Source organism: Gobio gobio (genome assembly GCF_949357685.1).
Source record: "Gobio gobio genome assembly, chromosome: 6".
Classification (NCBI taxonomy): domain Eukaryota; kingdom Metazoa; phylum Chordata; class Actinopteri; order Cypriniformes; family Gobionidae; genus Gobio; species Gobio gobio.
In genome coordinates, this window is record NC_137102.1 from 52630106 (window position 1) to 52655722 (window position 25617).

Consider the following 25617-nt stretch of genomic DNA (forward strand, 5'->3'; position numbering starts at 1 on the left):
ATTTACATGACAACTGTTTTGTTTTGGGGGCCTGAAAACACATCATTTTCGATTTTTTTTAATAATTTTGAAATCGGTATCGTTATCATCTCCATGTAAATGACAAAAACACAAATTTGTGAAAAGTTGACGTCATGCGTACATGTTCAGTCTATAGGCGCGTAGTTATTTTTTTACAAAGTGACATCGCCAACTACTGGCCAGGCAAGAATAATAGTGTTTTTAGTCGTTTTCGCAGATCCGTTTAAACGGGTATCATTTTGACGTTGTTGTCTGTACAGGAAAAACGCAAACACGTTTCCTTTTTTAGTACATCTTTATCGTGTAAACATACCCTTATGCTGCGTCCACACCAAACGCGAATAGAGCGTCAGGAGCGAGTGATTTCAATGTTAAGTCAATGGAAAGGCACGTTGATACACGTCTGGAGGTCCTATGGCGTTAGGCGCATTTCGCGCGGCGTGATGGACGCGATTCCGCCTCGTTCGCGCGATTGATGCGAATTTGACGCAAATTAGGCGTTAAACTAGCCCAACTGGCTTTGGCTTGCTTAGTTGGGGACACTAAACACTCTAACTATATTACTGATCAGCTCATTTCAATTAGGCCTATCATAAAGTCATAAATAAGGGATAAAAAGTTGAAAATATGATTTTAAAAGTCATAATAGTGAGATAAAAAGTCAAACATACGACATGCTAAATAATAATGTGATGAACGGTTGAAATTCTGAGATAAAAAAAAAAAAATGTTGGATTTAAAGTCAAAATTATGACTTAAAAATCTAAATTATGATTAAAAAATACGACATGCTAAATCATGCGCGTTACGCGAGAATGGTGCTTTTTGTGCATTCACGCGTTTGAAGCGAATTCGCGTCTGACGCCCGAGTTGAAAAATTTGAACTTTGGCGTCAATTCGCGCCGCGTTACCATATCAGGAGCCTGCTTGCTGCTGTCACGTGGTAAAGTGACGTGATGAGAAACCCTGCATAATTTATACTACTACTGGGTCACAAAATGTAGACTTTTTCAGGTGAGAATATAGTTGTTTAAAAGCTCAAATCTGTGGTTTATTTATAAAGAGAGCGCCTTTTTTTAAAAAAAATTAATCTTGCGTTTTTGGAGTTGTGAGATCCAGGCTATCACCGGGCGCTCATCGCTCATTAACCCCAGCGAGAGCAGCCTTTCCTCGGACTGTCCTTCTGACGTTTGCCGCTGGCTCTGATGTCCTGTAGTGGTTCGTCTTGTGTAGATCTAACGGGCGATCTTTGATGTCATGAATCTATCATTTGTTGTCTGCCAATGTAACGGAGGTTGACCTGGGTTCGAGTCCCACTTAGAGAGGGTGGGTTCGAACAGGAGGGGTTACACCAAATCGTTTTGACTTTTATTTTTTGAGGATATTTAAATATACATGCAGTGAAGATAATGTAGGAGTTGCCTGGACCACATTTGTGTGGCTATTAATGCTTAATATATATTTTTAATGAAAATAAAAAGAGGCAGAGTGGTGTTTTATGACATATTTCTCCTGGAGCGCCTTGAAAGGGCATCTATTTCGCTTCAAATGCTCAATTTATACTGAGTAATGAATGGAGTCAAAATGTTCAACCATCCAACTAGACGCGGTAGGCGCGTTTTTGACGCTCTATTCGCATTTGGTGTGAACGCAGCATAAAAGCGTAACAATTAGGGGGCTCGTCCGGGATCTGCACAGACAACGGAGAAATTAAGAAATCAATATCAAATAAAGTGTATACGTCACAAGACATAACCGTAGTTAGGAACAATAAACACAAAAAATATTCTAATAAAGATCTTTATTCAGTTTTAAATAGGCCAACAAATCGTAAAAATACATAAAGGTCAATAAAATGACAAATCAGCTCCTCATGTGCATCTCAGCCTCTTGGGATACGGTTGTAAATTGTCCTCAAAACAATATTTTAAAAAAATGGATGACTTGCAGGTGTGAAAAAAATATTTTGTTGTTGGTAGGATTTTCCTTTTTCCAGATTGGCTGATCCTGAGAGTCAGTCGGTATGAGCTCAAACTCAAATCAGTGGGATGGACGCCAGCACTCACCAGCCTCCAGGCACCATAAAGGAAAGTTCCAATCTTGACATCACAACACAGGACGTGACATCGTTGCACGGAACGATAATGCAAAAGAAACGGCACAACAACAAAAAAAAATCCTCCAATAGTCCAAGAGTCACCCTATATCCCAAATAAAACCATGCCGAAAAAAACTAACAAAACCCCCACAACTGATTAAATAAGTTTCACTTAAGAGGACAACACAGGAATATCAGCATTGCTTAAAAAAAAACTCAGCTCAACGGAAAACACAACATCCACTCGCCAACCTACCCGATTACATTGATTTTCTGATAAGCTCCTATATCTTGGAATGAAGAAATACATGATTTCAATAATTTAAAGTGACACTAGAAGTTAAATAATGTGTGGAATTTAAGCACATTGTAGAATTTAGGCCATCATTTCTTTAGCAATGTTTCGATTTTGACATTGCAAAACACTTTAATATAAATCATCCTTTTTGTTGTTGTTGCTTAGGACGTCTCAATGTAATTTCTACTCAAATGGAGGGGGAATAAAAAGCAGAAAACTCAAACCTTGACCCCAAACTCGTAGCGTTTTATTGCTCAGATGTGCTTGAAGGCCAAAAAAAAGTGAGCGTGGGTGATCAAAGTGATCAGCTCTAAGAAATCCAAAAGAACAGTGAAGCATTCTTCAGCACAAAGCCTCATTCAAATAAATCACTCACTCGAACCTTAATTCAGTCACGCTCGGGGGTTGTTTTTTTGTACTTTTTGAAGGAACTTTCACAGAGCTGTCTGAAAGCGCAAAGCAAATAAATAATTAAAGAGTAGCTTGGAGAAAAGCCTGAAGGCCAGCACAGTTATGACACGGAGGGAAAACAACAGAACGCTTATTGAAAAACAAAAACAAATCTAATTTTAGTCCTTTAATTAAGGAAACAAAAATGGCCATCTGAGTGAGTGTAAATGCAGAGCGCATGCCTTGACGCTTCAACTTTCGGGGTGATGCTGATGAAGACAAGGATGAAGGTGGGAATGGGAATGTTGTCATGATTCCTCGTTTCCTGAGTCGTCCTCATCATAGCAACAGTCCTCGTCATCGTCATCCTCGTCCTCCAAGTCCTCGTCATCATAGTAATCATCGTATAACAGGTCGGACCCCTCGTCCAGTGCGGGGGCGCGTGTGCGCACGCAGTACTCTGCCAGGGTGGTGGGAACTTTCACTCCGTCCCGTTCTGCCTCGGCTTTAGTGGCCAGAACTTGTTTTCTGTAACAGACACAAACACCTCATAAATGGATTTGAAGGAATATTTGGCATCACTTTTGTGCTTTTAACCCTTCAGGCTGGACTTCAATTGTGAGTACATTACCATAAATGCACTATATTGCCAAAAGTATCGGGACACCCCTCCAAATCATTGAATTCAGGTGTTCCAATCACTTCCATGGCCACAGGTGTATAAAATCAAGCACCTGGGCTTGCAGACGCTTCTACAAACATTTGTGAAAGAATGGATCGCTCTCAGGATCTCAGTGAATTCAAGCGTGGTATCGTGATAGGTTGCCACCTGTGCAATAAGTCCATTTGTGAAATTTTCTCACTACTAAATATTCCAGTGTCAACTGTTAGTGGTATTATAACAGGGAGGAAGCAATTGGGAACAATCAGAGCGGGGTCAGCGCATGCTGAGGCACACGCACAAGTCGCCAACTTTCTGCAGTCAATAGCTACAGACCTCCAAACGTCATTAGGTCTTCAGATTAGCTCAAGAACAGTGTGTTAAGATTAGGGTTGGGTACCAAACTCTGTACTTTTAAGGGCACCGACCGAATTACGTCTGTACAACAGAGTACCGATTCACATTAAATAAATCGGTACCAATTTCAGTACCTGAGAATGCATATTGTGATATAGACCAGTGTCTGTGAATTAGTGCTGGGCGGTATGACCAAAAATGTATATCACGGTATTTTTCTAAATTATATCGGTTTCACAGTATATGACAGTATTTTTTCCCCTATGCATGACCGGGTGTTAATCACATTTTCTACTGATTAAGAGAGGAAATACTGCAGGAGATTCACTAGAATACCTGTTTTACTGTCATGATGAGTGACTATTGTAGAAAAATTCCACACTAGAGTTAATAGGCCTGGTTTACCAAGCCTCACAAAATGATGCTGTGGAGAGACAGCAACCAATAAAACACAGACTTGCAACACACTCAGAGTCATACTTACAGACGAATATTAAAAGTTGAGTTGAGGGCACCTTAAACATTTAAAAAATCTAACCCTATATAACAACAAACTGCCAAACGAAGAAAAACGCGGATATTTGCAATACATTTAAGAGCACTCTATGAACGAATGACACACATCAGTTTAACACAGAAAGAATAAAGCAGTTACTTTTTTGCCCATTCTTCTTTGAATTGTCAGTTTATTTATTAATTTACATCATTGTCTTTTGTGTAGCAGAATAATCCATCGTGTCAGCGCGTTCGTGATCAGACATACGGTTGTATCAGTGTAATCAGTGCATACTGCATACATTTCATTTTAAAAAGACGTGATGAAATATGCGCGCATTCACGCTTCTGGTTCATGTCTAGAGCACTAGAGTTTATGAAATATGTAAACGCGCTCGCTCCGGTCTATATCAGTGCTATATGATCCATGTGGTGAGCGTTGTTAATCCCATAGTGGCGCTCCGCGCAGAAACCGCTCTCTCTCGCGCGCCACATGTAGTTTGAATTCTCCACTATAATCAAGGGCTGAATCCGAAATCGCCCCCCATAACCTCAAATATAGCATTATTTGGAGGGGACAGCACTTTTTAGTGGTGTCCGAAACCCTAGTGGACGTTATTGAGTGCACTCATTCTTTATGAGTGTACAGCCGCAATAACGAGTGTACAGCCGATGTACACACATTGCCTGTCAGACTTCATGCACGTTTTCATTCACTCCTTCAAATAAAGTGATAACAGGGAATCATGAATGAGAGTATAGGATTCAGCCATAGGCTATGCTGTTAATGCGATCTCAACTGTGCTCTGACTGCTCCTTACTACAGTGTTTCAATGAAATGGGTCCCCTCTCAAACAATGACGCGCTGCGCCACGTTCCGAACGTTGTTTAAACGACATATACCGGTATAGCGGTATCATCAAAATTCATATCATAAAATAAATAAATACCGGTATTCGGTATGAACCGGTATACCGCCCAGCACTACTGTGAATATTAAAACGCAAAAAGACCATTTAAATACGAATCCTGCGTGTCTCTGTGCGAATGAATGCGTAGACGGTGGTTTACAGTCTATGGGTTTACCTCACAAACTCTCATTCAGAACCGTGCGTGACGGTCGCATGTTTCCATCTCTGCCGTCTCATATGAGGACATGAACGCACGAACGTCATCTCCAGAGCCACTGAGTCACTTTATGAGCATTTTACCGTTTCAATTGAGAAAAACTACCGTCATTTCATAAACACAGAAACTCAAATTCACGGCAACCCGTCAAAATAAAAGTTTGGCTAACTTGACAAATACATCACTGTTGTACAGTAGAATTTAGATACGTCTCAATGTAATAATAATACTAACACTAATTTAATAATAATAAATTATCAAAACTATTTTTTTTATTATTATAATAAATTGCGATTTTTCTTCATGTTTTAACCATATAAATCTCAGTTGTGCAGCTTTGTTTGACAAAAAAAGTTTAATAAAATGAAAAGATTAATTTAATTTATGTCTTCATTTGATTATACCAGAAAATACACAACACATAATCTGTGGGAAATCTTTTCATAGAAATGAAATTAAAAAGAAAAAATAATAATATGGTTGTTTTTATTAATTAAATTAAGTAGCCTACTATTTACTAGTAAATATTACAGTAATCAAACATCACAGACAATGGCAGACAGCGACCAGGGCAGCTCTGGCATAATGTCAATAACACTTCTATAAATGACTTACAGGTTCTTTACAATTTTTATGTAAACATCCCAAAAGTACCGAAAAAAAGTACCGGTACCAAATTTCAGGTACCGATACCAGTTAAAATGTGAACGGTACCCAACCCTAGCAGAGAGCTTCATGGAATGGGTTTCCGTGGCCGAGCAGCTGCATCCAAGCCTTACAACACCAAGAGCAACAAATTACACTTCTCTGTCTGGCAATCCAATGGACAAGTCTGGGTTTGTCCATCGCCAGGAGAATGGTACTTGCCTGACTGCATTGTGCCATGTGTAAAGTTTGGTGGAGGGGGATTATGGGGGGGTTAGGGGTTGGGCTTGGCCCCTTAGTTCCAGTGAAAGGAACTCTTAATGCCAAGATATTTTGGACAATTTCATGCTCCCAACTTTGTGGGAAAAGAGTGGGGATGGCCCCTTCCTGTTCTAACATGACTGTGCACCAGTGCACAAAGCAGGCTCCATAAAGACATGGAGGAGCGAGTTTGGTGTGGAGGAACTTGACTGGCCTGCACAGAGTCCTGACCTCAACCCGATAGAACATCTTTGGGATGAATTAGAGCAGAGACTGCGAGCCAGGCCTTCTCGTCCAACATCAGTGAAACACACTCCTAAACCTTGTGGAAAGCCTTCCCAGAAGAGTTGAAGCTGTTATAGCTGCAAAGGGTGGGCCAACTCTATATTAAACCCTAGGAATGGCATGTCATTAAAGTTCATGTGCATGTAAAGGCAGGCGTCCCAAAACTTTTGGCAATATAGTTTACGTATTCCATTCGGTTTCACATTTGATATTGTGGTTTGTGGGAATCGACAGCACGCCACAGACATTGCTTTGTGTTCTTTTTAGCGTCATTTTTATACAGCTGAAATATTAACCATGTAGCTTCTGTTTCTATTACATTAAGACTCATCTGTCTTAGGCAGTGGGACATGTTGACATTTTATGTCATATTAGTTCTCCGTTTGATTTGTTGCCCTGAGGTTGTAAGAAGCCAAGGCAGAGAAATAAACAACTGATGTCCTGAAGGATGAAATCTGATGCAAGTCAAATGTTCCAACTCAGATGGCTGAAAACATGAATTGCAACATGCAATAGAGAGATTGCCAAGGAGATAAACAGTCACTCGTGTTTCAGTGACTCATTCAACCACAGGAGGGCACCGCTGATCCAGAAAATAAATCAAAATCTTTATAAAAGGGGTTTCCATTAGCTAAAGTGTTGTTAAGCACTACGTCTTCTGACAGAGCCATCAAAATGTAAAAAGCATGAAACAAATCCACATTAAAACACAGCTGATCTCTTAAAGGGACCATATTCAGCATTTCTGCATTACCTAATGATCTCTGCGTATTCCCGGTCTTTTCCTTTGCTGTCTCTCCATTTGCGGTACATGACAGAGGCGTCCACGTTGGCCGGAGAAAACGTGTTGGGTTCGTTCAGTAGAGAGATGACGCTCAGCAGTATAGTTCTGAAACACACACACAGAAACTCAATGTTATAATGTCATTGCCTTTAAGCTCATCTGTCCCAGAGTTTCTTTGTGCTGCATTCTCCTGAAGTTGTCTTTATGTATTGCTTACAGCTACTCCGGTGACCTCACATTGGCCGTAGGAATACAGAGTAACTTCAGTTACCAAGTTGGTAATAAAAAAACAACAGTGTTCACTGGGAAAGTAACTTATTTTGAATAATCACTCGCATAGACATTCATTGTCAAATGAGCAAAGCGTTTTAAAGTTAGCAATTAGATGTAGGCCAAAATAAATGTAACAATTATAATAGCATTAATGATAATCATAACAACAGTAAATATTACTATAATTATTGATGTTATTAAAAATATTATTTTAATTATTAGTATTATTTACTTTTTTTTATTTATTTTTTTTATTTGAAAAAAATAAAAGGGACAATACATATTTATGAACATTTTCGCAAATGTAAATGTCAGATTATAGCCTTAGGCTAATTTCCATCTGCAGACCCCCGCAGGTTGGTGTTACACACAAGTTAATAAATACATACAGATACACTATAAACAAGACTATATACACAAGGACAAGAACAGTGATCACCTCATGTTAAAACAAACAATAACAACAAGAGTGGACAACAAAGGACATATAGAAAACAGGAAAGCATCGACTGTATTGCACAAACCACAATTTTGCACATGCCCTGACATTACACTGACCCGCATGACCCCTACTAGTTCTAGTTCTACCCCTACTAGTTCTATTTCTCTAGTTCTTATTGTTCTTTACTAGTTCTATGATGCTAAATTAATTCATATATTCATGTGGTGTAATTAACAAGTGGGAAAAAATAAATACACATTAGTTATAAATATGACTGGGCAATACAAAAATGTATATCTTGAAATTTTCCCAAATTTTGACGATATTTAATACATATATTTTTGTCATTTCCAATCGAAAAGACATGATCTGAAAAAACATGACCCCATGAAAAAAAGTACATACAAATCAACAGGTGGCAACATAACCATAACCGTAAAGCCATGTTGGCCAATCAGAAGCCTGGAAAAAGGTTATTGCCGTTTCCGGTTCTGATGCAACAAGCCAAAATCTCCGGTTTCACCGTCCACACGACACCACTGAAAACTGAGTTTCTAAAAAAAATGTTAACCCTGGCAGGATTTTTCAAAAAAGTTTGGTTTCAGTTTCCGGAAACTGCGTTTACGTGTGGACAAACGGCCAAACCTCATAGAAAAAGATGCGGTTTTGAAAATACCTGTGTTCGTGTGGACAGGGCCTCAAATCAACACTATGTCAAAAATCTAGATTTACTTACAGATACCGATATAAAAAACATGAAACATGAAAAATATGACAATTATACAAAAAGTTGTGGTTGTTGCAACAACAAAGCAAGTTCTTTGAAAAACATGAAACAAGAAACACATGAAGAACAAAGAAACAATACATAGATTAAATGGCAGGAGTATTTGTTTGCACTGAAGACTTCAATACACAGACCTATTGTGACACACAGTATCAGATTTTCAAATTAGTTTTATACTCAAACAATATAATAATAAGTCACTAAAAACAACAAGCTACACCTGAGCAGGGGAACACTAGGATTTGACAATGTAAACCATGCAACGTTCAGTGTGGGGTCAAAATATGCCCATCTCTCTGTGTACAGCGACAGGTGTTCTTCAACAACACAAATTATTAACATGAGCTTCCTGGAAGACACTAGCTTTTCCACCGAAGCACAAAGCCCAGTGAAACAAGACACCAGACTAACTACAACAGAGATCAGACTCGAGGGAGGAAACGCACAAATACACTGAATCTCCTCTGAGAATGCTTTCCTTAAGGCAAGCAACAGGAAACTCATGAACACAAAACCAGCCTGGTCACTCTTCCTATAATTCTGTTAGTGGGGAAAACACATGATCACTCTTCGTGACAGCTACTGCTGAAGATCTAGCCTGTAGACCCCTGAAGGGGAATTCATGTTAAAAAAAAACAAAAAATTTCTCTGTGGAAAAAGGCCAGAATAAGCTGCAAAATGGACCAGACTTGATGCTGAGAATGAAACAGGTCTGGCTGTTAGAGATTGCTCCGTACCTGACATTCTGTGTGGGGTTCCACCTCTCTGAGGGAAGCTCTCCGCTCTGTGGATCGTCTACTGGAGGATGCAGAATGGAGATGCACACATCCCCGTTCTGTGAAAGCACACGCAGAGATTCAATAAATCACACGATCATGATGCAAAACAAGCATGTCAGTGAACCCCTCGCCTCCACACCACTGCTGTGAGAACTCAGAGTCAGAGTGAGACGTGTGAAAGGGAGATAAGGAGAAACGGCCTGTGAGAACTGAAGGACGGTCTCTGCAGAACTCTGAAAAGCGTTGTGCGTGCGTTGCATAAATATCCAATACAAGTAAATAAACCGGTGCATGGGGTAGGCGATATGACCACAATAAGTAATTTTATATCACATTAGTGTTGTTACGATACTGGAATTTCAAACTTCGATACGATACCTAAAAAAAGTATCGATACCACGGGGGAAAAAACGCTTATATACTGTCAAACAGATATTTTTAATATAATTTAGTTTTTTGTCCGTCTATTGAAAGTCTAGGCAATTAAAAATTTCTTCAGAAGAGATCACTTTATATGATAAAGCTTTTAAGCTTTTTCCTCATATATAAACGTTGCTCAATTACCATTACAATTATCTCACAAATATTTGCTAGCTAATTTTGTTGCAATAGCTTACATAAAGCACAAGGAAGCTTGATTTCAAATTGAATTTAAAAAGACAAATAAACAGTAATAAAATAAGAACAAATAACCAAATTACAAACAATAGCACAAATAAATTAGACTGTAGGTCTAACAGTATTCAGGTAAGAAACTGAATTTAAAAACAAAACATAGTAATCAAATTTAAAATAACATTGGATAATCTTTATTGTAAAAAATGTAATACAGATGAATCCATTAGAGTTACACAAGTTAATCAGTCAAGAGCAGCAAGTGATCGTTTGTCTTTTTGTAGTTTGAATAATAAATAACTGCTGTCCCTTTAAGACCTGACGCACGCCTGGATCCTGCTACACATTCTTCCTGAACTGTTTACGACTGTGTTTATGTTAATACTCACCAATATGGGCATTGAGACATTTTTTGAGTGTATTTGACCATTAATAAGCTGGAAAAAGGGGCTCATTTTTGCACTTGTATGTCAGAGGCGACTTTATTACGGTATGCGTGTGCGCGCTTCAGATGTGAGCGCGGAATCTGTGGGAATGAGTAGATGTGCAATCCAGCGCGAAATTCAGACCAGTCACACCAACACTAAGACGCTGTCCGTGTTCAGAGGGTTAATCGGACTGAATGAGAGGAGGCGGGTGCGTGTCAACTCGCTGTCGGTCGGAGAGGAGAGCGCGGCTGGTATCAATACTGTTGAAAAGGAGTATTGTATCGTTTCAGATATTTCAGTATCCATACACATGAAATATACCTTTTAGTGTTGTCAGAAAAATATTTATATGTCACAATATTAGGGCTGGACCATTTTTTGAGCTTCGAAGCTTCGGTTGTAATCAACACCGGATATTCGAAGCTTCGGAGGGAGGGGGCTGAACATATTCTTCTCTCTAATAAAGGCAGGAATCTCGAGATTCTCAGCGGCACGCCTCACGCGGGCAGGGCTTATATGCTCCAAGAACTGACACTTCGCTGGTGATACAAAACACACAGGTCTGTTACGTCCCAGTAACAAGGTCCTATATTTCACAGTAGATTCATTACGATTGACAATAACGGGTAATATTAGGCTTGCGGCGATAGTCGGTGTTAGTGTTCAGGCATAACACCGGTTACATCACTTGCCCACTGGGGCACCGTCGTTTTGATATAGTAAAAATTAACTACAATTAAAAACTGAATGCGCAGCGTGAGCCAAACGAGAGTCGCAGAACAAAAAAGCAGCAGGAGTCAGATCTCATTCATCACGAGAGTGAAGAGCTGACTGACAAGATGATTGCAGAAGATTTGGTTTCAAAGCAAAATGTAAAAGCGGCCATTTAAGGGAGTTTGTCATTATACCGTTTTGTTGTGTTTTTCATTAAGAATAATATTGAACACACCATTCAAGCAACCCGCCCCTGAATTGGCAAACCAAAAGAAACTGCACTGTCATTCAGGTCATTCATGAGACGCAGTCTGGAGCCCTGTACCACGCATCTTTTGGTATGAGAAACGTGTGTCAAATATAATAGTACCACTTACTTACAGACTTACACTGATCACAGCATCAATTAAAATGTGATGCAAGATTGACGCAGAAGGGTAAGGAAATATTGACAGATCTGTAAATTGGCTTTTGCTATTGTTATGCTTATAATTTCAAACCTAAAAGGCACAAACAGGTCAGAACTGCAGCTCGGTGAACCACACATGTTGGTGCTTGCTGGTGAGAGTCACAGTTCTTCCTCCTTTTTAAGATTTCAAATAATGTGCTTACCTTATTTTCCCATTTAACACATTGCACCCATTTATATTTAATTGTATAAAGAGTAGGGGTGTGCCATATCATACCATCCACGATAACACCGGCATACATTATTACATGATAAAAAAAGTGTCATATCGCGATATCAATGATATAGCGACGCAATGACGTATGGTGCATTTACGTTCTCTAGCGCACACAACAACACCTGTAAGAGCAGCATGTCAGACCTCTTGACAACTGACAAAACATTGAAAACTTAAAGCTGTTATTGATGTTTGCAGCGCAATATTTGAGAAAGAGAGAATCGTAACTGCGTCTGTTCAGCGTCTCTCTTAACAACGAAGATGTGTGTTTAATACTTAAAAATAGGGATGTAACCCCATTGTTGCTGAGAAATATAATGTAGTGATCCAGTAGCTTAGCTGTTTTAATGCTAAAAGTTGAGGGCGGAGTTGATAAGTTTCTGTGCTCCTGAATGCGCATTGCCACCTCCGCGCTCTGAATGCAAATGACGCGCGCGTGTGTGTGTGTGTGTGTGTGCTTCAATGAAAACAGCGCATTAATATAGAACGGTGATTCAACTGACTTGAAAATACCTGTGCATTAAAGGATTTTATTGCACACCTTCCAACCAATCAGAATCGAATATTCAGACAGACCATGGTAGTGCTGGGCGATATGCCGGTTCATACCAAATACTAGTGTTTATTTTTGTTATGATATGAATTTTGATGATACCGCAATACCGGTATTTGTTCCAAACAACGTTCGTAACATGGCACAGCGCAACACTGTTTGAGAGGGGTCATGTTTTACTGTTGCACTGTAGTGAGGAGGACACCGCTGAGATCGGATTACATCCTATGGCTGAATCCGAAATCCCCCCTATACCCTCAAATAGGGCATTATTTGAGGGGACAGCCATTTGTAGTGGTGTCTGAAAGCATAGTGGACGTTATTGCATGCACTCATTCAATCCCACATTGCACCGAAATAACGAGTGTACAGTCCTCCTTCAAGTAAACTATATTAGTGGATAATGTAGGGAATAGTGAATGAGGGTTTAGGGGGCGATTTCGGATTCAGCCTATGATAACAGCGGAGAATTCAAACAACATGGAGCATGCACATGAGAGCGGTTTCTGCGCGGAGCGCCGCGATGAGATTAACAACGCTCACCGATCATATCAGATTTGGACCGGAGCGAACTTGCTTAAGTTTTTTTATGGACTTATTTCAATGCTTAAAGGGTGAGTTCACCCAAAAATAAAAAAATAATAATGTAATAATAAAATAGAAAATAATGTCATTTATTACTCAGCCTCATGCTGTTCCACACCCGTAAGACCTCTGTTCATCTTCGGAACACAAATAAAGAATTTTGTTGAAATCCGATGGCTGAGTGAGGCCTGCATAGCCAGCAATGACATTTCCTCTCTCAAGATCCATTAATGTACTAAAAACATATTTAAATTAGTTCATGTGAGTGCAGTGGTTCAATATTAATATTATAAAGCGACAAGATTATTTTGGTGCGCCAAAAAAACTAAATAACAACTTGAAGCAGTGTTTTGAAATCGGCCATCACTATACAAGGCGTTATTTAGTTTTTTTTGGGGCACCAAAAATATTCTCGTCGCTTTATAATATTAATATTGAACCACTGCACTCACATGAACTGATTAACATATGTTTTTGGTACATTAATGGATCTTGATAGATGAAATGTCATTGCTGGCTATGCAGGCCTCAATGAGCCATCGGATTTCAACAAAAATCTTAATTTGTGTTCCGAAGATGAACGAAGGTCTTACGGGTGTGGAACGGCATGAGGATGAGTAATAAATGACATTACTTTCATTTTTGGGGGAACTAACCCTTTAAAGTGCCCTTTTTTTTCCCTCTGTGGTCATTTAATATTCATGTGTCTGTAATGAGTGTGTTGCAGGTCTGTGTTTTATTGGTTGTCGTCTCCGTACAGCATCATTTTGTGGGGCTTTGCAAACCTGTATTAATTCTAGCGTGGAATTTTTCTACAATATTCACTCGTCACGACAGTAAAATAGGGCATTCTAGTCAATCTACTGCAGTATCTCAATCAGTAGACAATGTGGATAACACCCTGTCATGCATGGGGGGGGGGTGTCATTTACCACGAAACCGGTATAATTTAGAAAAATACTATGATATACATTTTTGGTCATATCGCCCAGCACTAGAACATGGCATAAATTACTTTAGTTATTGTTAAACTAAAATGTTGTGTTATACTTTTACTTAAGATTTCCAGTGAAAACACTACCAACTTGTACCAAGGCTACTTTGCTTCCATTTGACTTGTGCTGTGTGACTATAAAGCTGCTGCTGCCAACTTATGACAATACAGTTACACTTCGAATTAGGTATTCTGTCATCAACGACAGTAGCTCATTGGAAAAGGATGGAAAATGCCCTTCATTTTGTTTGCACAAATAAATGCTGCTGCCTACCAGCTGAGATCACCAATAAAACATTGTTCCATTTTTTTCTATATGGTCATAAATATCATTATGGCAAATATTCTTGAAATATCGTTATATAATTTTGAGGGTATATCGCCTACCCCTAATAAAGAGTTCAAATAACATGATGCTTTTCATCTCTGTTCCTAACTGTTCGGTGGCAATAGCCAAGATACAAAGGTTCGTGTTTACCTGGTGCAGTAATCCAGGGCTTAACTGAGAAGGAAATGAGGAAGCACAACGGACAAGCTACGTGCCAGAGTACACAGTGTGAGGGCTAAAACAATCCTCTTACCTCATAGATGTTGGGGTGCCACATCTTGGTGAGGAATCTGAATGTGGGTGGGGAGTATGGGTAATCGATCGGGAACTTAATGCGAGCCTGCAAAACAAAACCAAATGTCAGGACAAACTCTGTGCCAATGCATATTTGTTTATAACGTATTATGGCTAAATTGATTATGATCTCAGCTGCCAATAAGGCACTTTTCACACTTGTTTCAATTGTTGGGTCTGAACCAAAGTTCAATTCCAAACCCCTCACCCGCTGGTCTCTTTCACACTGTATTCCCATTTGTCTGCAACGGATGTGTCACAAGAGATGTGAAAAACGTGACCTGCTTTCCGAAAGCAATTCATTTATAGATAAGCAACCACGCATAATAACCACAGCAACTTAAAAAAAAAAAAAAAAAATGACTATGCCCTTGTGAGGGACCCTCTTCCTAAAATATGAATCAACAGCTATGAGTTTATACATTAAAGATCTACATATACTGTAAAACTAATTTGAAAAAAGTAAAATTATAAAATAATAACCTCTCATTATTGTAATGTTAAAAAAATAAACCTATGGCTGTCAACAGAGTAAAACGACTAAACTCATTCATAAACAACTGCCTCATTCTTGATTGAATCAGCCGTTTGAATGAATGACTCAATACCTCACTCATTAGGGCTTTTCACACTCCGTTTAACCTCGGGTTATCTAAAGGAACGTTTCACACTTGTAATTTGGAAGTAGGGTTAGCACCGCTTTTTCTCTGGGTCATAACAACCCTGCTCCGGAGCGCGGTTAGCACCGCTTTTGGAGTGTTAACCCCGAATTGTGGTGCCAAACTTGTACAGTGTGAAATGACGCAGTGTTAGAATGTTAAAGCTAGACATTTAGCAACAGACAACCAATCGTGTACTCATATTTGTGTGCTTTGGACAGTCACAGAAACACTGCACATTGTACATAAACAGCGTTTGAGAGGAAAAAATGTCAAATGCTGACAGAAAACGCGACAATTTGAGTGTATAAGAGACCATTTCATTCTAACCTCTATAGTATCCACACAATATAAACTCGATAGTCGGAAATTCGAGGATGTGCAATGCTAGAGCTTTTATGTAAATAGGTCGAGCGCTGCCTTCATCCAATCAATGACACCGTCCCCGCAAATATGCAAATAAGAACGTTTAGGAATGTACAATGTAAAACGTCATCTTATGACTACACAGGATTAATTGTTTTCCCCTAGGTAAATTATGTGCAGTGTGAAACATGAAGAAAGATAACCCAAGGTTCAGTTTAACCAGGGTTTAGAATGACCCAGGGTTAACTATTTCAAGTGTGAAAAGCCTATTGACTGTTTAGATTCATGTTTAAAAGTATCACCCTTTTTTCAACATTTCTTCAAAAAAAATTTCAAACAATCTCAGTGTAGGGTTGGGCGATGTCTCCTAAATTGGCAGTTGACGATGTTTACAGTAAAACATCGTGATGGACGATGATATCGTCGTTTTTTTTATTAATACAAATATATAATTTACTATATCTGTATTTTACCATCTCTTTACATAAATATTATTTTCTACTTAAAAACTATATAATCTCGTTATTTTTCTAACCCAAATAATGACTCATCCGCGCTAGGTTGCACACGTGAGGGGAAAAAAGTAGCTTCCTTCAACTTAAGAAGAGTTGTGCACTTTTTATTTTAATATATCTCTTTACATAAATACCATTTTCTACTTCAAAACTATAATTTCGTCAGTTTTGTATGGTAATGCTGTTTTACGTGAATAATACAGAGTGAAGCACAAAGCTTTGTTTACAAAGGAAATAAATTTTTTAAAACCCTCAAAATAAAAAAAAAATGAGAGCGGTAGGCTGAGCCCAATTTAAGATTTGTCAGCTTTTTTATTCTGTTTTGCGATTTCCGTGAATTTTAACAATAGGCCTAACATTAGTCCATTTTATCCCACATGGACATTTATCTCTTTTCTTTTCTCAAATCTTCACTCGCGTCGCACCCATTTCGCAGGGAATTATAAACGTTTCTTCCTTTCGTTTGTTTATAATTAAGTCTATTATACCCATTCACGTCCTTTACTGTGAGAAAGTAGAAAAACATTGTAGGACGAATAGGCTACCTTTTTACTTAATTTTATTTAACACAGTTTGTGCTTGTTATTAGACTTGGTAAGGCGCGTCAAGTTTATTTGAATAGCGCATTTCACACACAGAGGCCATTTTACTTTCGTTTTCTCTGGCAGTGAATAATCAAACATAGCTTAAATGTCTTTACCTTGTGGAAGATAAAATATGCTCTTCAGAACTTTTACAACAAGTGTTGCTTTGCAAGATCATGAAAAAATATGAAGACGAAGATATTTGAGAAGGTGTCTATCCAGTTCGTGTTTCATTTCGCGCAGAGTGGAGGGGACGCATCATTGAGGGGAAATGAACAAATTTTTTTTTTTAATAATATTTAATTTTCTTATATTCTTTAGGTTACCATTATTTACTGATAATTGTTTAAATATTTAACAGGCTGTGGTGTGTTGTTTCACTGACGGAAGCGCTGAAAGAAACATGCATGCTTGAAATGGATGTTTGAGCCTCGTTTATTATTTCAAAATGTAGGCTATATCTGGCATAGACTACAGTATTTAAAATAGAATATATGCATTAGTTATATTCTCAATTTAATTTTCAGGGCAATCCCTGCAAAGTTTTTAACTATAGAAAAGGATTTAGTGTGCTTCGCACTCACAACAAGACTCGCAATGGGGGTCGTGGCATCACGATGGTGGCGCTCCATCGTGATGTCAGTCAGCCATCACGATGGACGTAATGATTTGAAGAACGCGTATCGACCACCGTTACTGTAAAATATGCACATATGTCCATTTAAACTCAATTTTGGTCAAATGTGGATTATATCATTACACTGGCAAGAATATGGTTACATGTAAAGATGCCGTACCAAGTATGACACCGCTACATTCAACTGCTTTTGAAATACGGTGTTTTTTTCACTTCCTGAAAAGTAACCGTTCTGGACATACGTGAGTTTCATCGGGCAGCGACGATATATTTAATAAGATTAGGGAAAAAAAATCATGTTATAAAAGGTAAAAAATAACACCCTCAGGCTAAATATCACAAAAATGCTGATTTAATTTTATGTTTATTATCATTTAAAATGATTATTGTGTACATACTATTTTTTTCCTAAACTATTCGACAGAACCATTTTGCACTCCCTTGCAACTGCAACCTGTACTGGAAACTAGCTTACACAACAACCTAACTCTGGCATTAAATGGACTTGGACCCACACCAAAAGCTCTAGTGTGAAAGCTTGCAAAGGCTGTAGTACCCTCAGCTATATTTAACACATTTACCACTTTAAAAACCATTCTGCAGATTTCCCTCACTCCAAAAAACCTCATTTCGGTCCTGCTGGACAATGCAGCCAAACACTAAGTTCAAAACGATCAACATCAGAGTGCCGTCAGCTGGTACGCCACAGAGAGATTTCTTATATACAGCAGCTTTGGAGGATTCGGTCTCAGGGTGAGCCCAGGACAGCTGCTCTTAATAGGATTGGAGACGCATCACATTGCAGGAGAACAGTGCAGATGGACAGGGGGGGAAATCTGAGAGAAAACACACAAATGGACAGAGATCTGGAAAACCAGGAAGTGGGGCAAATCATTTTTTGGCACGAAAACAACTAGGTTAAACACTCGTTACGCAAGAGATATGCCCTCCATCTCAATTCAATACAGACCTAATTATTTTCAAATCTTGTGGCAAAACTGCCCTTGAAACATTTTATGCTGCTACTATTGAAAGTGGACATATTGACATATGCAATCAACTACATTGAATCGACTATATTAAAAGGAACAGTTCAACCAGTCATTTACTCACCTCTATGTTATTCCAGAATCGTATGACTTTCTTCCATTGAACACAAAAGGAGAAGTCTAAACCTAAATGTTCACTCTGTTCTTACTCATACAATAACAAGTAAATGGGAACTGATGCTGTTGAGCCCCACAAGTAGACAATAACACCATAAAAACCATAGTTGTTTTAGTAGGGCTGGGTATCGACACAAATTTCACAATTTGATTCGATTTCGATTCAATTCAATATCTACTATTTTGGATATACACACACACACAATACATGGCAAATTTTCTCAAGGAAAACAAATCTCTTAAGTAATGCTGTAAACTATGGGAGTCAGTTGTAGCCTATAGGCTACATTAGCCTACTATTGAATATATAATAATAAAGTTATATTAACTTTCCAATTACATAATCATATTTCTACTCCAATTCGTTTTTTGACATATAAACATTTAAATGGTGGTGGCTGTCATAAACTTGCCAGATTTATTCAAACATGCATTAAATATTGAAAAACGTTAAAGGTTATAATGAATATGTGATATGGTGCCAATATTTAGCAAAATGCTCCTCTCTAGAATTACTACGGAACTAACGGATTTATGGACACTGGATATGGTAAATGTGATGTTACATGACATTGTTCACAAGCAGTTTTATTGATGTCTTTCCACGCTTAAAACACTGATTGAGCGTTTCCATGTGACATGATACGGATTTCAGTAAGTTGTACTATATCTTTTAACACACTTTCAGATGCTCATTCATGTTTATTTCGCGTTGTAACTGGTATTAATGCGGAAGAGAAGAGCAGTTCATACGCAGCTTCTCGAGCGTTCTCATGCCACAGCGCCAGAAAGTCTCCGATTTAAAATTACGTCCATTTTATTACAGAATTCAAAAACAAATACCGATTTGTTTTTAGTGGACAGTAGTGAAAAACTACTTCAATTTTATTCCATTCCTCTCACAAAGCAACTATATGATTTGAAATACAGCACATATAAAGTTCAAAATTTGGGGTTGTAAGATTTTTTTTTATGTTTTTGTAGGGCTGTAATCAACCAAAGAAAATCTTGGTCGACTGAAGTCCTGAAATTTTCGACTAAAATCGACTAAAATTACGTTAGGAAAAAAAACGTTAAATGAATAAGCTGCGCACTGTGCGCAGTACTTGGTAGCCTTGTTGTCTACCTAAATTAATTATAAATAAACATAAAAAACTAGTAGGCTATTTGCAGTATATTAAATAGTTTTTGAGCTGATTATTTTGCTCTGAAATGAGTCTGACACACGAGTCTGTCGGCTCTGACTGCGTCGCATCAAGTGCACCTGCACAATATCATAGACTATGACTTCCGAAAATATAGTACTATGTGTTGTCAACTAGATATCATCACAAGAACTTTTGAGGAATATGCAACATAATTTAGACAATTGTTTTTGTCATATGTATTATAATAACTGACAGCAGTATCATTTCAGCCGCTCTGTGCAGCTCGAACAGGAGCTGAGCTCAGCTTCGCGGCGTAGACACAAATAGACTATTAACTTAAAGCTTTTACTCTTAAACACAAAAGGCACGTCCACTTTAATAAAAAATGAATATTTATTAAACAAGCCAGATCAAGAGCAGAAAAAACGCTCACAATTAAATAAATAATATACAAGAAAACTAGCCTTCTTCAATCTGTCTCTCTTCTCCAGTGGGTTGGGCTAATCCAAAAGAAGTGAAAACAATGGGGGTGTTCTGAAGACAGACTGTTACCTTTGGAAAACACCCCCATTAGCAATTAGTGCTTTCCACCTGATCAAATGAACGCGGCACGGCAAAACTGATGAAATGAATGAACGCAGCAAAACTAATGAAATGAACGTGGCTCGGCAAAACTGATGAAATGAATGCGGCAAAACTGACAGTACAGATCCACTTATAGCGCGGTGTTGTGATGCTTCCCCTCATGTATATTTTGATGGGCGTTCCTCAAGTTTACCGCTATTGGTGTGCGTTTGAGCCAGCGGGGAATGAAAAACAAAGGACCCGCGAGAGACTTCTCTTCGCCAGTTGGCTGGGCTAATCCAAAAGACGTGAAAACAATGGGGGTGTTCTGAAGACAGACTGTTACCTGTGAAACAGGGGTGCTCTCAAAACACCCCCATTAGCAATTAGTGCTTTCCACCTGATCAAATGAATGCGGCGCGGCAAAACTGATTAAATGAACGCAGCAAAACTAATGAAATGAACGCGGCAAAAAATCGACCAATCTGAATTTTGGTTGAGCCAGAACGTATCGACTAATCGACTGGGAGATTACAGCCCTATGTTTTTGAAAGATTATGCTCGACAAATACCGATTTGGGATTTAAGAATCGAGTTCGTAAAAATGAGAATCGATTAAAATCAATCAAGAAAATTCAAGAAATCAATATTTTTTACCCAGCTCTAGTTGACAGCCCATATGGCTTTATAGTCACCAAAGCCATGTGATAGCTTTTTTGTGAGAAATTGAATAAAATTGAAGTCTTCATCCACTGAAAATGCTCGTCTCCACTATACACTCAAACTCCATTTGCTGCTTATATTCAAAAACGGTAAGTGAAGATACATAACGACAGGTTTGACACCAATGATGCCAAACGGCAATATTATATGCATAATAGGGATGTTATCATGATACCAAAATTCCAGTAGTCGGTACCAATACCATCAAAATTGTACAGTTCTTGGTACCAATTTCGGTACCACAGCAAAATCTATTGGAACTATTTTACTATTTTATTTAACCATTTGATAAAAATATTACATTCAATTCAATGAGTTTATTATTTATGATATGTGCGCGCGTGTGTGTGTGGCAAATGGAGACATGCAGAACATGAAGGATTAACATTTAAATAGTCTTTTGCGGTTTAATATTCACATACAATACTAGTATATATCGTCTACAGTCAGCTGCCTATTTGTGGGTACTGAATATACTCAGGAAATGCTGGTAATCGTCACATTTTCAAAATTTCAGTACCGACTTGGTACCGTAGTACCGGTACTTGTGACATCTCTAATGCATAACAGAATGAGAGGGACAGTTAGTGAAAAACTACTTCAATTTTTTTCCATTCCTCTCACAAAGCAATTATATGGTTTTAAATACAGCACATATAAAGTTCAAAATTTGGGGTTGGTAAGATTTTTTAAATGTTTTTGACAGATTATGCTCAACAGGGCTGCATTTATATTGTGTTAAATTGTGAAATTGTTGTTTTCAATTTGAATATATTTTAAAATGTAACTTTTTCCTGTGATGCAAAGCCGAATTTTCAGCATCATTACTCCAGTCTTCAGTGTCACATGATGATTTGCTGCTAAAGAAATCAATGTTGAAAACCGTTGTGCTTAATTTAGAAAGCTAAAAGAATGTATTTTAAATATAAATCTTTTCTGTCACTTTTGATCAATTTAATGCATCATAAAAAATGTATCCTAAACTTGCCAAAGTCATGTGGATGACTCCTATGGTGCTTTTTGGGTTGCTCAACAGCATTTGTCAGCACTTCCCTTTTACCTTCCAAAGAAGAACGTCAGTTGAACTGACTGGAACAACACGAGAGTGAATACATGACATAATATTCATTTCTGGGTGAACTGACCTTTCAAAGAAAGCATGTAACTATTCCAGACAAATTAGGCACGACCGGTTGCACGTTCTTGGCTGACTACGAGATCTTGACAATGTGCCAGAAGAATACTCAAGAGAGCTTTAACATTGTTGTTCCTGTGAACAGGCAAACGGTGCAAAAAAAAATTCCCCTATCAAACAAAGAGAAGCAAGTCTCTGTCATGCAAATACACTCTGATTTATCCTCAAGCTGGGAGCAGTTGCGGCTTTGAGTACCATGCCTTCGGGCTTTGCCAGACTGGAGAGTTTAGTTTCAACAACAAGCTCATGTCCTGACACACCAGTGAACAGTGACGCCACTGTATCTGCCAAACCCACTGTACGTGTGTGAGTAAACAAAGACACGAAAAGTCATTGACCTACTTCAAATCGCTACACAGCCGTCCTTTACAATCCAGAGAGGAACTCGCATGAAGCTGAATAATTCAATAAAGCTTCTGACATTATTAAAGTCATTAATTATAAAGCATTCAGGCTGGTGTGAAGGAACAGGTTTATCTGCTCTGGTGGAATGAGGTGAGACCTCCATACATACAATGATCCCTTGCGGTCATTACTCTATTTTTATAATTATCATAATAACAAGAATAACTTGTGGTGCCACAAAAGACACAATACAGGTCAAACGTGATGTCAACGACTAATGATAAGTGGGTGCCTATTAAGTCTTTGGAAGGTCATGAATATGACATTTTTAAAGTCTGAACAATCAGTTTTGATGTGTGCTTGCATTCAGCAGAATTGGATCACAAAAACAAAAAAAATATTTTTATAATAGCTGGTAAATTAAATCCTTCGAATCAGTAATGGGCTTGCAAACTTAAAATAGCAATACTGTTATGATAAAGAACATTTAATTGTAATATTAATCATGTTTGTACAAAGTCATGTAAATCATCTCACCCTCCATCTATCAGAATCACAATGAGTCAATGAGGAACAAAGAAACCAAACAAATGAGCCCTATTATCTCAAACAAAGACCCCAGAATCTCATCAAACCGACATCTGATGGAAAACACAAGACGTGAGACCATAACCAGGCTTTAAATCAATCAAAACCCTCCATTATATCTAAATATGTCAAAAGAAAACAGACACGGGGGACACACATAAAGAGAGGCAGTTATCCAGAGCTGGTTCCAGGTCTAAATTTAGACCATAGCCATCTGTTCCTAAAAATAACGAATATTGACACCCTAAAACCCAACCTCAGCCCTTACCTTGAAATACCCCCCTTCATAGTGAGTGTTTGGGGGTCCGAAAATCGCCACTTCCCAGTTGTAGAGATCCGCTTCATCCACTAAAGTGATCTTGAAACCCTCCACTGGTTCCTCCTGTAGAGACTTCATCTCCAGCATTAAAGCTTTCTGTGAGCTGGCGACCTGAGCACTGCTCTGATGGGCCATCTCTGCTTGATTTCGGCACAACTGGACTCAAAAAGGGCGAAAAGTTGACAAGATGTGATGAGGCGATGAAAGCTGCTTTTCTTTCTTTGTCTGGAGTTGCTAGCTTAGCGAGGAAATGACAATGTCCTCAAAAAAAGAGAGTGTTTTCGATCAAATAAAATGTGTTATTAGCTATAAAGCATTATAAGTGTGTTTTTCGTCGTCCATGAAAGTAAAAAAGGTTGTTTGGTTGTTTATGTGTGGAGTTTTGTCTATCCAAAAAATAACAAATCGCTCTCCGGGTTTGTTGTTTTTTTTCGTAGCTGAAGGCTAGCTGTGAAAATCCACTTCGACTCAACACTAATCTTCACTAAAGGGAGGTTTTCGTGAAATAGAAGTAAATTCAGATGTCTGGACGTACAAAAAGAAAGTCTGCGCTTGAATTCTGTGGCAAGCTGGTCCGTCGAGAAGCAAAAATTGCCGTGAACTAGTAAATGTGTAGGAGAGTGGCGAGTTATGAGTCGATGTCCTGGATGCGTCTTTCCTCAATTCCAATGGGGTCGCGGTGCATTGTGGGTCTAGTAGTTCTGACGGCTCACATTACACTGTCAACAGACCTACATTCACAGACAACGTTCCAATTATTTGACTAATACTAACTCGAATGGTTAGTCGAACTAAATAATGAACTAATGATTTAATTGTTTGTGTTATTTCTTATGTTATAATATGTAGACTATGTTTATTTTCTTTTTCTGTATGGGAGAGTGGGGCTAGTTGTCACACAACTACACAACTTCTTTTTATCCTTCTATTGCCCAGCAAAATGTATTGAGCACAAGTACACAACATGCTCAAATAAACAAAACAAATAATCCCCCATATCATCCATTTATCCTAAACAAAGGCATGCAGATCTCGTCAAATCAATATCTGAAATCAAAACAAGGCTTAACATGATTAGATCTGAACTATATCAACATATAAGAAATCCAATGCTGTGTTAGCACTTTAACTCTACAGTAGACTACATTTACAAATAAAAAAGATGTGAAACTGATGTTTATATCATAGTTTAAATCTGTATGTCTTTGTGTACACAATCACATTAGACAATATAATGAATAAAATATTCCATAGTCAAAACATCCTAAAACTAAGGAATAAGTGGGACTACTTACAGAATTACTTTCATTAAATATATCAAATATATTTTTTGTACTTATACTGTTCTTTTGGCTTCAGTGAACCATGCAGTGAATATTCAAGAATATCTAATCCAGTTAACAGACTCTCTTATTTTGATTACATCTACACTCCGTTCATTATTAATCTCTTTTATGTAATCAATCAATGAGTCCAGAGATTGTAAGGCTAAGGCAGTAACAAAAAAAGTCACCCAGGATCAGCTATGATGTCTGTAGTCATACAGGCACGGTACATGCCAAAAAGGGAAATAACAACATATCAAATGATGTCTGAATCTCACCTGAAGTGCATAAGGCACATTAAATCAATCGTCATTACAATTATGTTTCTCTTCGTGTTGGAGACCCTGAAGTAACCTTCTCTCCGACGTCTCTACTTCTGATATGCTGTGGGTTATCTGATACAGGACAGCATTGCATCAGGAACTCACTGGATGTTTGCAAAGGACCATCTGTTAGTCCCTGACATTCATGTTTACAGTTGTGCTTTGACATTTAGGAATTTTATAGGCCAACCTTTAGTACAAATCACAGTACATTTGTCAGTAACATGATCTGTGGACTGTATTGTAGGATGCTTTCTTA

General features: G+C 38.2%; 1 protein-coding gene across 2 annotated transcripts; it reads right to left on the bottom strand.

The window, feature by feature from the left end:
• Positions 1-1807: 1807 nt before the first annotated feature.
• cdc34b (cell division cycle 34 homolog b) lies at positions 1808-24386 on the bottom strand. Of its 2 annotated transcripts, XM_079819965.1 has the most exons (6): positions 22409-22744; positions 18244-18498; positions 14861-14947; positions 9663-9760; positions 7394-7528; positions 1808-3335 (listed from the first exon to the last, which is right to left on the bottom strand). In XM_079819965.1, the coding sequence occupies exons 2-6, from the start codon at positions 18289-18291 to the stop codon at positions 3116-3118; spliced, it is 588 nt and encodes a 195-aa protein (XP_079676091.1). In that variant the 5' UTR covers positions 18292-18498; positions 22409-22744; the 3' UTR covers positions 1808-3115. The 2 variants fall into 2 exon arrangements, with proteins under 2 accessions (XP_079676091.1, XP_079676090.1); XM_079819964.1 differs by lacking the exons at positions 18244-18498; positions 22409-22744 and adding an exon at positions 23660-24386.
• Between the last annotated feature and the right edge of the window lie 1231 nt (positions 24387-25617).